This window comes from Chiloscyllium plagiosum, chromosome 12, assembly GCF_004010195.1.
Source record: "Chiloscyllium plagiosum isolate BGI_BamShark_2017 chromosome 12, ASM401019v2, whole genome shotgun sequence".
In the NCBI taxonomy this organism is placed as follows: Eukaryota; Metazoa; Chordata; class Chondrichthyes; order Orectolobiformes; family Hemiscylliidae; genus Chiloscyllium; species Chiloscyllium plagiosum.
This window is the reverse complement of record NC_057721.1, coordinates 51,097,656-51,111,203: the sequence shown is the minus strand read 5'-3', so window position 1 is coordinate 51,111,203 and position 13,548 is coordinate 51,097,656. Positions and strand designations below refer to the sequence as shown.

General features: G+C 40.0%; 1 protein-coding gene across 2 annotated transcripts in view; it reads right to left on the bottom strand.

The window, feature by feature from the left end:
- LOC122555252 (suppressor of tumorigenicity 14 protein homolog) overlaps positions 1 to 13,548 on the bottom strand; it is a 69,351-nt gene that overhangs the window by 48,154 nt on the left and 7,649 nt on the right. For both annotated transcript variants that reach the window (XM_043701047.1, XM_043701046.1), the window contains exon 4: positions 10,020 to 10,090. In XM_043701047.1, the coding sequence (XP_043556982.1) occupies positions 10,020 to 10,090 (71 nt within the window). The remainder of the gene's footprint in view (positions 1 to 10,019; positions 10,091 to 13,548) is intronic.

Here is a 13,548-nt window from a genome sequence, read left to right as displayed (position 1 = left end):
TGCGAAGAAGGCATATGGTGTGTGGGCATTTAATGTTAGGGGGATTGGGTTTTGGAGCCATGAGGTCATGCTTCAGCTGTACAAGACACGAGTCAGGCCATACCTGGAGTATTGCGTGCAGTTCTGGTCACCACATTATAGGAAGGATGTGGAAGCTTTGGAAGGGGTTCAGAGGAGATTTACTAGGATGTTGCCTGGTATGGAAGGAAGGTCTTATGAGGAAAGGCTGAAGGAACTGAGGCTGTTTTAATTGGAGAGAAGAAGGTTGAGAGGCGACTTAATTGAGACGTATAAGATAATCAGAGGGTTAGATAGGATGGACATTGAGATCCTTTTTCTTCGGATGGTGAAGGCTAACGCAAGGGAACATAGCTTTAAATTGAGGGTTGATAGATTTAGGACAGTTATCAGGGATGGTTTCTTTACTCAGTGAGTAGTAGGGGCATGGAATGGCCTGCCTGAAACAGAAGTAGACTCACCGACGTTAAGGGCATTTAAATGGGCATTGAACATATGTATGGACAATAATGGAACAATGTAGGTTAGATGGTCATCAGATTAATTTCACAGGTTGGCGCAACATCGAGAGCTGAAGGGCCTGTACTGTGCTGTAATGTTCTATGTTCTGTGTTCTATAATGATAGGGACCAGAGAGAACTCAGCTGTAATCTCTGGTCTAGTCAGCTCATTTCAACTCGAGTAATAGTAGGCACCATCCTGGGTTTGTAAAGGAGAAAAAAATCAAATCGTTGATCCTGATTCAGATTGCGTCAACAATTCCTCAATAGTATAGTACGTACTTAAACATCATGTGAGGATTGAGTCAGACTGAACTATGATTCTCCCATGAAAATTAGTCTGCAAATATTTACGGTCAAATAAGAACGTAGGCAGTAGCTGTTTGAGAAAGATACTGTAGGGAATTTGTATCAATGAAACTTCACCTAAATGTACATGACATCAGATGATATGATGGACAAGCAAATGGAATGTTGGCAAGAATGATTTATTAACCTTAAAGACAAAAGAGTGGGCAATATACTGGCATTGTATTAGAAATTTATAAATTAGTATCTAATGGATATCTTTCAGTATAGGAAATGAATAACCATTTTGTGAAAGAAAAGGGGAAGATTATAAGGAATTATAGGGATTCAAAGTTTGTGAGAAGATTTGTAGCTCGGGTGATCATTGTTGAGGTTCTGTTTGCCGAGCTGGGAATTTGTGTTGCAGACGTTTCGTCCCCTGTCTAGGTGACATCCTCAATGCTTGGGAGCCTCCTGTGAAGCGCTTCTGTGAGAGGCATGGCACTCATCCACAGATTCAATCAATAAGCACATCGACCTGGACCCAATATACCGGCCACTGCAACGGACAGTTGGAACTGACAACCGAAAGCAGCAGATTCAAACCACTACAAATGCCAGAGGAAAGATCACAGAAGTGCTTCACAGGAGGCTCCCAAGCACTGAGGATGTCACCTAGACAGGGGACGAAACGTCTGCAACACAAATTCCCAGCTCGGCGAACAGAACCACAACAGAATTATAGGGAAACTAGCAACTCTGAACACTTTATATAAACAAACTGCAAAACACAGGCATAATTTAGAATTCTGTAACCTAGAACTAGAGCAAAAAAGTTTATAATTTCTTCAGTCGTGTTCCGAAAGTAGTTTCTCTGTGGGACTCATTGCAACAGAAGGCTATGGAGACTAAGTCAGTTAGTGTACTTAAGACAAATATAGATAGGTTAATGTTTAGCAATGGCATCAAGGGCTATGGAAAGAAGGCAGGAGAATGGGGTCAAGAAACATATCAGCCATGACTGAATGGTGGAGCAAACTGGACAGGCCAAATGCCCTTACTCTGCTGCTATATTTTATGGTCTAATGATGTGCTATGTATGGCCTTAAACCAACTGGTGAAAGTTCAGCAGCATACATTGTTCCGTATAGGGTGTCAGGTAGGAGAATTTGTCTGTGTACATAATGAGTGGTTATATCCTTATGTTGATAACACTTCTTCCTGGATATTTCTTCCCTTTTCCAGCAGGGCTCCCTTGCCCCCTGTGCATTCTGCTCCTTTTACCAGTCTTCCTGTATTCCAAAGAGGAGCTTATGATTGCCCAAATTGTGGAGGCAACATTAGCGATGCAGAGAGGTTCTTACTTTGTTCATGCAGCTTAGAAAAGAAAATCTGCCTTCCCAACTCAGTCCAGCCTATGGAAGTACAGAAGTTGGGAGGTCATGTTGCAGCTGTACAGGACATTAGTTAGGCCACTTTTGGAATATTGCGTGCAATTCTGGTCTCCTGGGTGCTGGAGGTGGGACTAGATTGGTTTGGGATATCTGGTTGGCATGGACAAGTTGGACCGAAGGGTCTGTTTCCATGCTGTACACCTCTATGATCCACAGCAATGCAACTCCTCTTTGAATTGAGCTCACAAGCCACTCAGATATATACAAAATAGTGGCTCATCACCATCTTAAGGGCATTTAAAGATGGTCAATAAATCTTGGTCCTGCCAGTGATACCAACATCCCTAAAATGAATTAGAAACAAAACAAAGGCAGTAGCAATCTATCAACAGAAACTCAAAATTAGCTAATTAATACTTTTCAATAGTAGGTTGTCCTTTCTGCTTCTGAGCATGTGTTCAGTTGTGCGCAATTAAGAGATGGTCTTAACTTGAATAATGTTATGGGGATGGAATGCTTTATTTCCCCCTTCAACTCCATGTTGATTTAGTCTCCTGCTTCTTTCCCTCAACACCCTTCACTTTTTAATGACAGCATTGCCCTGAACAGGCTTTGCTTGTAAATGTTTCATTAGTCATATGTGTATTTTCCTGGTGGTGGAAATAATGAATATTAAAATATATACACAATGACATATTTTTACTATGTCACAATGTATTAAAAAAAACATTATGCATCACTATGGGTGATTTTGGGAAAATATAAGCATTACTGTTGGGTCCTCTTGGATACAGTAATACAAAAAAGGACTATTGATCAAGGGTTATTCCCAATTCAGCCGGTTTTATATCCAGTTCTATCTAATTAAAAGCTCCCAGGTTTTCCTGGTGGTGGAAAAAATAATTGAGTAATGTTAGCACTCATGTGGTAGTGGTAATGTCCTGGCTCTGGGTCAGAAAGTCCAAGTTTAACTCACTGTAGGTGTGTCACAATATGCCTGAGTAGGTTGATGAAAATAACTTGAGTAATGTTAACATTATATTTGAAGAAATCTTGAGTAATGTTGAAGGCTTTTGGGGGACATTGGTAGTGTCCCTAACTCTGGGCCGAGAGATTTGGGTTCAAGTCACACCTGTTCCAGAGGTTCTAATACCAGCTCTGAAAAGGTTGATTTGAAATGATAAACTCCCACTGGCATCGAACCAGCATGTGATATCACAACTTGCCTACAGTACCAGATGTTCAATTAATGCATGAGTCCCATCACCCACACCAAAATGGCATTTGATGCAATTTGCATCAAAGTGTACATGTACACTGTGGATGTGATTTTGAATGTTTAAAAGGCCACTTACAGCATGCAAAAATATGTGTGCTGTAAATCCAAAGTTTGTGTCACAGCCTCTGATTCAAAAAAGCAGTGTAAAATATTACAATTGAATTTGATCAAGTATATCTAGGCTAGTTAAACTAAGATGACAAGTTGACTGAGGAAAGAACATAGAGTCACACAGCATGGAAACAAACCTTTAGGTCCAACTCATCCATTAAACTGATCTAGTCCCAATTGCCAGCATTTGGCCCATATCCCTCTAAATCCTTCTTATTCATGTACGCTTCCAGACACCTTTTTAAATGCTGTAATTCATGATGATCACAGATGACTTACTACAGTGAGTCCCAGAAGAGAAGCCATGGTCAGTGAAACGCTTGACTGCGTAACACTGTAGTAGTGACTGACAAATCCTAGCCTACTTATACTGGCCAGTTAAAAATATTAAAACAGGTTTATTTCATGAAACGTTAGACAGGATGTGACAGAAGCTTGCAGATGATATATAGAAATAAAGAACCCTGATTGCACTCTCAGGAGAAAACAGAACTGCTAAAGATAGTGATCAGCAGTTAGACTTTGCCCTTCACTGTTTTATTGACTCTAGCAATATGTTTTTAGACCAGAATGCTAAAGATTCCAGTATATTTCTGTCCAATAAACCATTGCTACTGTAACCCAATATTTCTGTCCATGGCTCAGTTTATAACCAGATAACAATGGGTAAGATTCATGTTAATTGGTCCAATCCACACGCTGAACTCTCCACAAGGGATTCTTAACCCTTCCTGCCTCCCCTGTGTGATGACTGCTCAACTGGAAGTAGAGATGCACCCAGTAACTGTGAGAGTGATGACCCTTGTCCCTTTCTAAATCTAGATGCCATAGACCAACGTTGCTACATGTCTTCAAGGAATCACAGTAAAATTTCAATCCATTGTTACTAACACTCAATGTGCAAACTCTATGTTGCAAGGAAGTGGCGAGCATAGTTCTCCATTTGGTTTACTGCTAACTTCACCACTGCAAATAATTTCCTGCTGTAATTGTTGGGCCAGGAACTGTATCTTAGTGTCATCTTCAAGCATGTGAGTTATCAGAGTCTGACATACCTTACTTAATAAAATGCTATTCAAAGTGTGACATACATTGGAATGGTATTGAGTATTAGAGAATCATTTACATATCACAAGTGCTGTTTGATTAAAACATGCAAGCATTAACTATTTGACAAAAAAAATCTGCTTCTTCTCTGAATCCCAGTTGCTCAGGAAGAAGCATTTCTTTGCATGGTCTAACCTAGAAACATCACTTCGTGATTTGTTTTCCTTTCTTTCACAGAAGAAAGAAATACAGGTAAACAAATAATGATTAACTTCAGTCTGCATTGTTTTGACCTGTGACATTCATATCAGTTGTTGCCACATTTGATTTTCCAGCAACTCCAGATGCTAAATATGTATGTTAGATACACACTTCTAGATCTCCAAACATCAGTAAATAAGAGTACCACTCAAAATATCCTCACTACAAATGAGGCGGCACGGTGGCACAGTGGTTAGCACTGCTGCCTCACAGCGCCAGAGACCCGGGTTCAATTCCCGACTCAGGCGACTGACTGTGTGGAGTTTGCACGTTCTCCCCGTGTCTGCGTGGGTTTCCTCCGGGTGCTCCGGTTTCCTCCCACAGTCCAAAGATGTGCAGGGTCAGGTGAATTGGCCACGCTAAATTGCCCATAGTGTTAGGTTAAAGGGGTAAATGTAGGGGTAGGGGTATGGGTGGGTTGCGCTTCGGCGGGTCAGTGTGGACTTGTTGGGCCGAAGGGCCTGTTTCCACCCTGTAAGTAATCTAATCTAATCTAATCTTTCTGAATGTTTAAAATGAAGCTCCCACCTAGTGGAGGCAGTGGTTTTGTACATTCCTAATCTGTGCCACTACCCACATATGCTGCAGCTCAAAGGGAGGGAAGTCTGTCAGGTTAGGACTTTATTATTTATATTCTTCTGTTGACCAATCAATGTACATCATTAAAGCAGATGGCCAATGATGAAAATCCAGGCTAATTTTCAATAGCTACATGGTAGCTGTTTCTTGCTTAAAGTTATGATGTTGAATCAGATATATATATATAAATACTGTCATCAATGAGGCTTTAGTACTATGAGAAACTGAATAAACTAGCTCATTTACAACATTTTTGACAGTAGATTATAAACAAAAGAAAAATTTGCTGCATTCATTCTTCAAATTAGGAGCTGCTTTTCCTAGCATAGTAAGTTCTGCTCAGCTGATTATTCTAGAATCCCATGTCAAAGCATTAACCCTCAGGTTTCAGACAAAGTACTGAAAAAGGCATTGCAAATGCAGTTTTAGTAATGAGTATAGGAACGTGGTGAACATACACTTGCACTTATTTGAAATGTAAAAGGGGAAAAAAAGAAAAAGCTTTTTCAAACCTTTTGTACAGCTATGTACTGCTGAACTCTCTAAAGGGAGTTCCTGCATCCTCCATGTGATGACTGCTCAAATGAAAACAAAGATATACCCAATAATTGTGAGAATGATGATTCTCTCTCCTATTCTAAACCCCTACAGATCAATATTGGTGCATGTCTTCAAGGAATTACAACAAAATTTCAATCCATTGTTACTGACACTCAGTGTGCTAACTCAATGTTACAAGCCCAAAGTTCTCCATTTGGTTTACTGTTAACTGCACCCTATGCAGATAATTTCCCATTATAATTGTTGTCCAAAGTCCTTCTTTCCCCTCCTCTAACACCAGATGTGAAGATTGCTTTGGCTCTATTGCTTCCTGTCCTTCCTTCCTCTGCCTAGCTCCATTGAAATATTTTTTTAAAAAATTCTAAAACATACTTTTGACCATCTATTCAAAATACCTGAGCATGACCCTATCCGCTGTTTTGGTCTGGAAATACAAATTTGAAATGTATGTTTTAATAACCATATCACCATTCAAATTATGAACATAATTTATTTCATTTTCACTTTATTGTCCATATCGAAATTTATTTCAGATACACAGGCCAAGATTTTCAACTAGGCAGGCAGTTGTTATTCCAGTCTAGATGAGAGTCGTGCAGGAACATCCCATGGAAACGTCATCCTGGCAGATTCTGAAAGAATTCCACCGGGCCTCTACCCTGGAACCTTCCAAATATCTCCCTTTAAATCAAAGAATTCAGAGAGTTCGAATGAAATTAAGTAAATAGTTATTCAGGAGAAGTTAGATTATTAAATACATAATCCAACTCCTGAATAACTCTATACTGACCCCATTGTTGCTTGACACACACCCAAATATATCCGATTTCTCCCACCCATTTCCACTTACCCTAAAACACTCCATCATTTACATATCCTCAAACTCTCTGCTACTTTGCACCCTAGCACCCTAAACACTTGGCACACTACCCCTGCTTACTTGGCATCCTTCCTATCATACAGCATGCATCCTAATACCTGGCCCCCTAACCCTTCCCACCTGGCATTCTGTACTCTGGCAACCTACTCTGCATCCAGCTGGCCACCTACTTACCTGGCATCACACTTCTGCAGAAGATTGCCACTTCTTGGAAACTATGCTCCCTTGCAGATGTTCCACACGTACTAATCACTGGGCCAATGCCATAACAAGCACTGACTCTGGTTTTGAAAGCCACTGTTGCACACAGATTTAAGAGGCGTATGCAGCATAAAAATACATTCACAGGGAACTTTGCTTGGAGAATCTGTCTCATAATTTGTTTGTTAAAATGTGGTTCAGACAGTATCGAAAGACCAGAAACATGTCAAATTTTCCTCACAATCTTCCCTCTATTTTTATTGTTTCTCAGTTTAATTTTACCTATGTTCATACTTTGTGTCAAGTTTGTTTTAATGGTGTCTTCCTTTAAGTCGCATAATGGCGTCTATGGTAACAAAATATGTCTCACAAGTTTATAAGCTATATTTGCTTCTCTATCATTTTTTTCATTTTACTGCATTTTTTGTTCTTTATTGTAACATTATGCTTTCTTTATGTTGCAACATTGTTGTGTAATAAAGTCGAAAACAGTGATGATGTGAAACTCAATTCTTTAAAACTGTAGGCTGGCTTCTACAGAATTGCGCCAAAATATGGTATAAGCAGCTGTTTAAAAATGAAAAACCACATTTTTTTTTGCTCACCAGCTGTGGAAAGTCTATATAAATGCGTAAGTGCAGCGTTTTTATGATTAGTATATGCTGAATACTGATATACTGGTGGTCAAGATTGTAACGATGGTAGAACTACACCCATCAGCCATTGCCACTAGAATCATTGTGGAAAAATACCTGCCATGCAACCTGTCAAGTTCTGTTCTGGAAGTCAAGAGAAGCTTCAGCACAAAAATTGATGGCTCAATCATTTTTAATCTAGTCCTGAATAATACTTGAAACAACAGGTTTGATATTGCATTTTATCTTGAACTAGTGTTTGTGAATCCATGCAAATTATGGGTTTCATATTTTTAGCATTGTCACATTCTGTGGCTAGATGACTTTATATTATACCATGTTCAATAGTTTTGCATGGAAATATCATTAGTATTTTATTTGCTAATTCAGGAAAAACAGGAATGATTAAAATGACAATTGGCTAAGCCTGCTTAGATATGTAAGTAGGAATAAATAGTGGCTAAAAGAAATCCCCATTTTATTGAACAGACACTCAGCTTATAAGAATTTAACTTGCTTTTACCATCTAAGACTCTCAGATTTCTGATTAGCTGAATATCTGAATGTGCAGTATAAAAGTCACAGAGAAATAGAGACCAGGAACGTCACACATTCTACCAATTGTTTGTACTGAAATAAAAACAGGAAGTGCTGAAAATATGCAGCAAGTCAGGCAACGTCTACTGAGAGAGAAACAGCAATAGTATTTCAGATTGATTTTTTGTTTGTCAAAACCACTTCAGTAATTCTGATTAAAAATCATCAATCTGAAACATTTGCTGTGTTTCAATGCCCACAGATGCTTTCTAACCTATTACACTTTTCCAGAATGTTTTGTTTTTACGACAGATTTCTAGCATTGAGAATATTTTGCTTTGTTGTGATGTGTGCTCAGCTTACCAAACCGAGCTAAGGTGATTTTGAGTTCTTGTAAGTGCCTTAGGTTCAAACGCAGTGATCAGAAGAAAATGCATAGTTACTATTCCTGATTGATTTCAACAGTGTCACTGGCTACATGGGATATTTTCCTTAGACAGGGTAGCTCATGGGCTATCAAGTCCACACTGTAAGTAATCTAATCTAATCTAAGAACATGCCAGTAAGTGATTAAGAGACAAAGGTAAGTGAGGACCTGGACACAATTATTATTAATGAAGAGCTAGTGTTGGGTAAGCTAATGGAGCTAAGGATAGATAAGTCTCCTGGCCATGATGTAATGCATTCCAGGTCACTTAGAGGGATAGTGGGAGAAATAGCTGACGGACTGGCAGTAATTTTCCAAAATTCGCTGGACTCTGGGGCAGTCCCAGCAGTTTGGAAAATAACAAATGTGATGTGACTGTTTAAAAAGGGAAGTAGACAAAAGATGGGGAATGAAAGACCAGTGAGCTTAACCTCTGTAGTGGGGAAGATGCTTGAGTCTATTATCAAGGAAGAAATAACAGGTCATCTCAAAACATTGTCCCATTGCACAGACGCAGCATGGGTTCATGAAGGGCAGGTCATGCTTCACAAATCTTTTGGAATTCAATGAAGACATTTCAAGCACAAGATGTGGTGTACCTAGATTTCCAAAAGCCTTTGACAAGGTGCCGCATATGAGCCTGCTGTATAAGGATGCATGGTGTTAGGGGTAGATTATTAGCTTGGAAAGAGAAGCGCAACCCACCCAAACCCATTCCCATACATTTACCCCTTTACACTACGTGCAATTTACCATGGCCAATTCACCTAACCTGCACATTTTTGGACTGTGGGAGGAAACCGGAGCACCCAGAGGAAACCCACACAGACACGGGGAGAATGTGCAAACTCCACACAGTCAGTCGCCTGAGGCGGGAATTGAACCTGGGTCTCTGGCACTGTGAGGCAGCAATGCTAACCACTATGCCACCGTGCCGCCCACAGTTATTAGTACCCACCACTATGAAGACTGATGCAAAGTACCTGTTCAATGCCGCAGCCATTTCATCTATCGTCTGATCAAATTACAGGTGGGTTGAGGTGTGGTGGTTGGTGTTGGGGGAACAGTCATTTAACAAACAACCAATCAGCGAAACTTAGTAAATAATCAGCAAGATGGATGGTAGGGGCCCCTTATGATATATATCACTATTTTTCTCATTCTGTTGACTTTAAAGCAATGTAAAACTGGAATGATGTACATTGACACAAGCATTTCGAAAAAAGGTGTACATTTGTGTGTCATTCATTTTAGGATAAACACTGATTACAAGCCATTAATAATAACATACTTTGTCTTACCTGCATGAGAACACACCACTATCCACAAAATAATATCCAATTGCTGGAGATTTGTTATATAGTTGCCACAGCTAAAAACAGAGAAAAAAACTTCTGTATTAAGTACTGAAGATCAAAAATTCAAATGGAAATAGCAGAACTTAAAAATGCATTTTTTAATAAGGCAATAATGTAAAGGAGTCAACTCCCTAACTTGGTTGACACAAAAATTCACAAAGGGAAGGTTGCTAATTAGTTAGAGTATCATCGGGAGAATTTTCATTTAACCCCAAAATCTTTCTAATCATGCAGTCTGATCTTTGCCACCTTTCTTAACTTTGCTATTGTATTGCAATATAGATGTAACACAGTATGGCATACAGTTATGTCAAAGTATCAGAAACAAATGGTTAAGTTACAATATAGGCTTCAGAGGGACCTAAATCCAAGAATTTCAGTTTTTGCACCAAACACTGAAAGCTTCATTACACTAGTTCAATCTAATGCACACAGCAAGGAATTGTGGAATTGACTAAATTATGGAATTCCAGATCTGCTTTCATCAATATATGCATGGAAACAGAATTGACAGAGGGCTACATTCTTAGATGGCCATCTACAAACAGTAAAAGGAATTGGCCAAGGAAATAATCTCTGGATACTTCAGAGGTGGCAATAACTGATACTGCTTGAGATCTGTGGTTGTATTAAGATATGTGGAACCATATGGAACTCAGGGTAAATAAATAGTGATGTCTTGAAAAGAGTCCACATTACAGAAGAGGAGGCGCTGGAGACCTTCGAACACATAAAGGTAGATAAATCCTGGGACTTAATCAAATGTATCCCAGGACACAGTGAGGAGCTATGGAAGAAATTGCAGGGGCTGTTGCAGAGATAGATGGATCATGGACAGTCACGGGTGAGGTTTTGGATGAGAATATAGGAGCCATAGTGAATACTTTTGCGGATGCCACCAAAATTGGTGACATAGTGGACAGTGAATAAGACTATCTAAGAGTACAACAGGATCTTGAGCAATTGGGCCAGTGGGCCGAGGAATGGCAGATGGAATTTAATTTAGGTAAATGTGAGGCGTTGCATTTTGGTAAGGTAAACCAGGGCAGGACTTACACAGTTAATGGTTGGACCCTGGACAGTGTGGTCAAACAGAGACACCTAGAGATCCAGGTATGTAGATCCTTGAATTTGGTATCTCAGGTAGAGAGGGTGATGAAGAAGGCATTTAGCAAGCTTGTTTTCATCGGTTAGAGCACTGTACAGGAGTTGGGATGTCATGTTATGGCTGTATAAGACCACATTTGGAGTACTGCGTATAATTCTGCTATAGGAATGATGTTACTAATATGGAGAGGATGCAAAAAAGATTTACAAGGATGTCACCAAGACTGAAGGGTTTTGCGTTATGAGGCTGGATAGGCTGGGATTTTCTTTTCCCACGGAGTGTAGGAGCCCAAGGGATGATCTTATAGTGGTTTGTAAAATCATGAGTGGCATACATAAGGTGAATAGTTAAGGTCTTTTCCCCAAGGTAGTGGAGTCCAAAATTAAAGGGCATAGATTTAAGGTGAGATGGGAAAGATTCAGAAGATGTTAAAACCTGAGGGGCAATTTTTTCATACAGAGGGTGGTTCATATATGTAATGAGCTGCCAGAGGAAGTGGTATAGGTGAGTACAGTTACAACATTTAAAATACATTTGAACAATTACATGGGTAGGAAAGGTTAAGGAGGATATGGGTCAAACACAGGCAAATGGGACTGATTCAGTTGAAGAAATCTGGTTGGCCTGGACAAGTTGGGCTGAAGGATCTGTTTCCATACTGTGTGACTCTATGACTCTATTCCTCAAAGATGGAGCATGGATCTCATACCCTAGTATACTATTAACTTTCAGTCAACACATTTTAAAACTGGATAAATAGACCATCAAACTGGTAGCTGCAAATCTTGTGACTTTTGGCACTTGAGCTAAATTAGACTGGGTGATACTCAGATGTTAAACAACAAGAATGATGCATGTATGGAATGAGCTGCTAGATGAAATAGTGGAGGCTGGTATAATTATAACATTTAAAATGCATCTGCATCGGTATATGAACAGGAAGGGTTTACAGGGATATGGGCCAATGAATAGGAAGACTTTATAGGGAAATAGGAATAGATTAATTTAGGATATCTGGTCAGCATGAACGAGTTGGGCGGCACGGTGGCACCGTGGTTAGCACTGCTGCCTCACAGCACCAGAGACCTGGGTTCAATTCCCGACTCAGGCGACTGACTGTGTGGAGTTTGCACATTCTCCCCGTGTCTGCGTGGGTTTCCTCCGGGTGCTCCGGTTTCCTCCCACAGTCCAAAGATGTGCACGTCAGGTGAATTGGCCATGCTAAATTGCCTGTAGTGTTAGGTAAAGGGGTAAATGTAGGGGAATGGGTGGGTTACGCTTCGGCGGGTCGGTGTGGACTTGTTGGGCCGAAGGGCCTGTTTCCACACTGTAAGTAATCTAATCTAAAACACATAATGTTGGAATCCTCCAACACACCAGCCCTTTTCCTGGGGAAAAAGAGCTTTAAACTTAGTCATATTTTATGTCGGCTTCGAAAATCAGCTAGAATCTGCTTGAAAATACTTCCTCCAAACTCATCGAATGAGCAAGTCATTCAGGCCTCTAAGGTAATTAACAGCAATATTGTAAACAAAAACAGACATTGCTGGAAAAACTCAGCAGGTCTGGCAATATCTGTGGAGAGGAAACAAGAGTTAATATTTTGGGTCCAGTGACTCTTATTAAGAAAAGCAAGAAATCTCAGCAGAGAATCTTCGCAATCTGCTCCAGCTTTGAGTTCACCTAAGAACCAACACAAACCTCTTATATACAATAACATTAATCATGGAGAGTAAAGGTCTGTGACATAGAGACAAGGCATTGGAGGTGGGGAAGACGATAGACTGGCTAACCAAGAAAATATCAGAGTTAAGGGAGGGATAAAAAACGAGATGCCACTGATAACTTTTGCCAAGTTGGTGTCAATGCCATGAGCATTAGTGTAAGGACTCAAACAAAGGAATTGAAAATGTGGAACAGGTAACTATTAGACTAGGTAACATTGACCACTCTGAAGAGCAGAGAAGAAAGGGAGGTTAAAGATGGGACAAAATTTGGAAAGGACCTTGGGTTTGAGGTTGAAAAGAGTGATATTTGTGTAACAGTTAGCCATTAACAATAATGGTAAGCATTGAGTAAGCAAAGGTCCCCATGGGAGACTGATTAGCAAGATTAGATCTCATGGAATACAGGGAGAACTAGCCATTTGGATACAGAACTGGCTCAAAGGTAGAAGACAGAGGATGGTGGTGGAGGCCTGTGACCAGTGGATTGCCACAAGGATCGGTGCTGGGCCCTCTACTTTTTGTCATTTACATAAATGATTTGGATGCGAGCATAAGAGGTACAGTTAGTAAGTTTGCAGATGACACCAAAATTGGAGGTATAGTGGACAGCGAAGAGGGTTACCTCAGATTACAACAG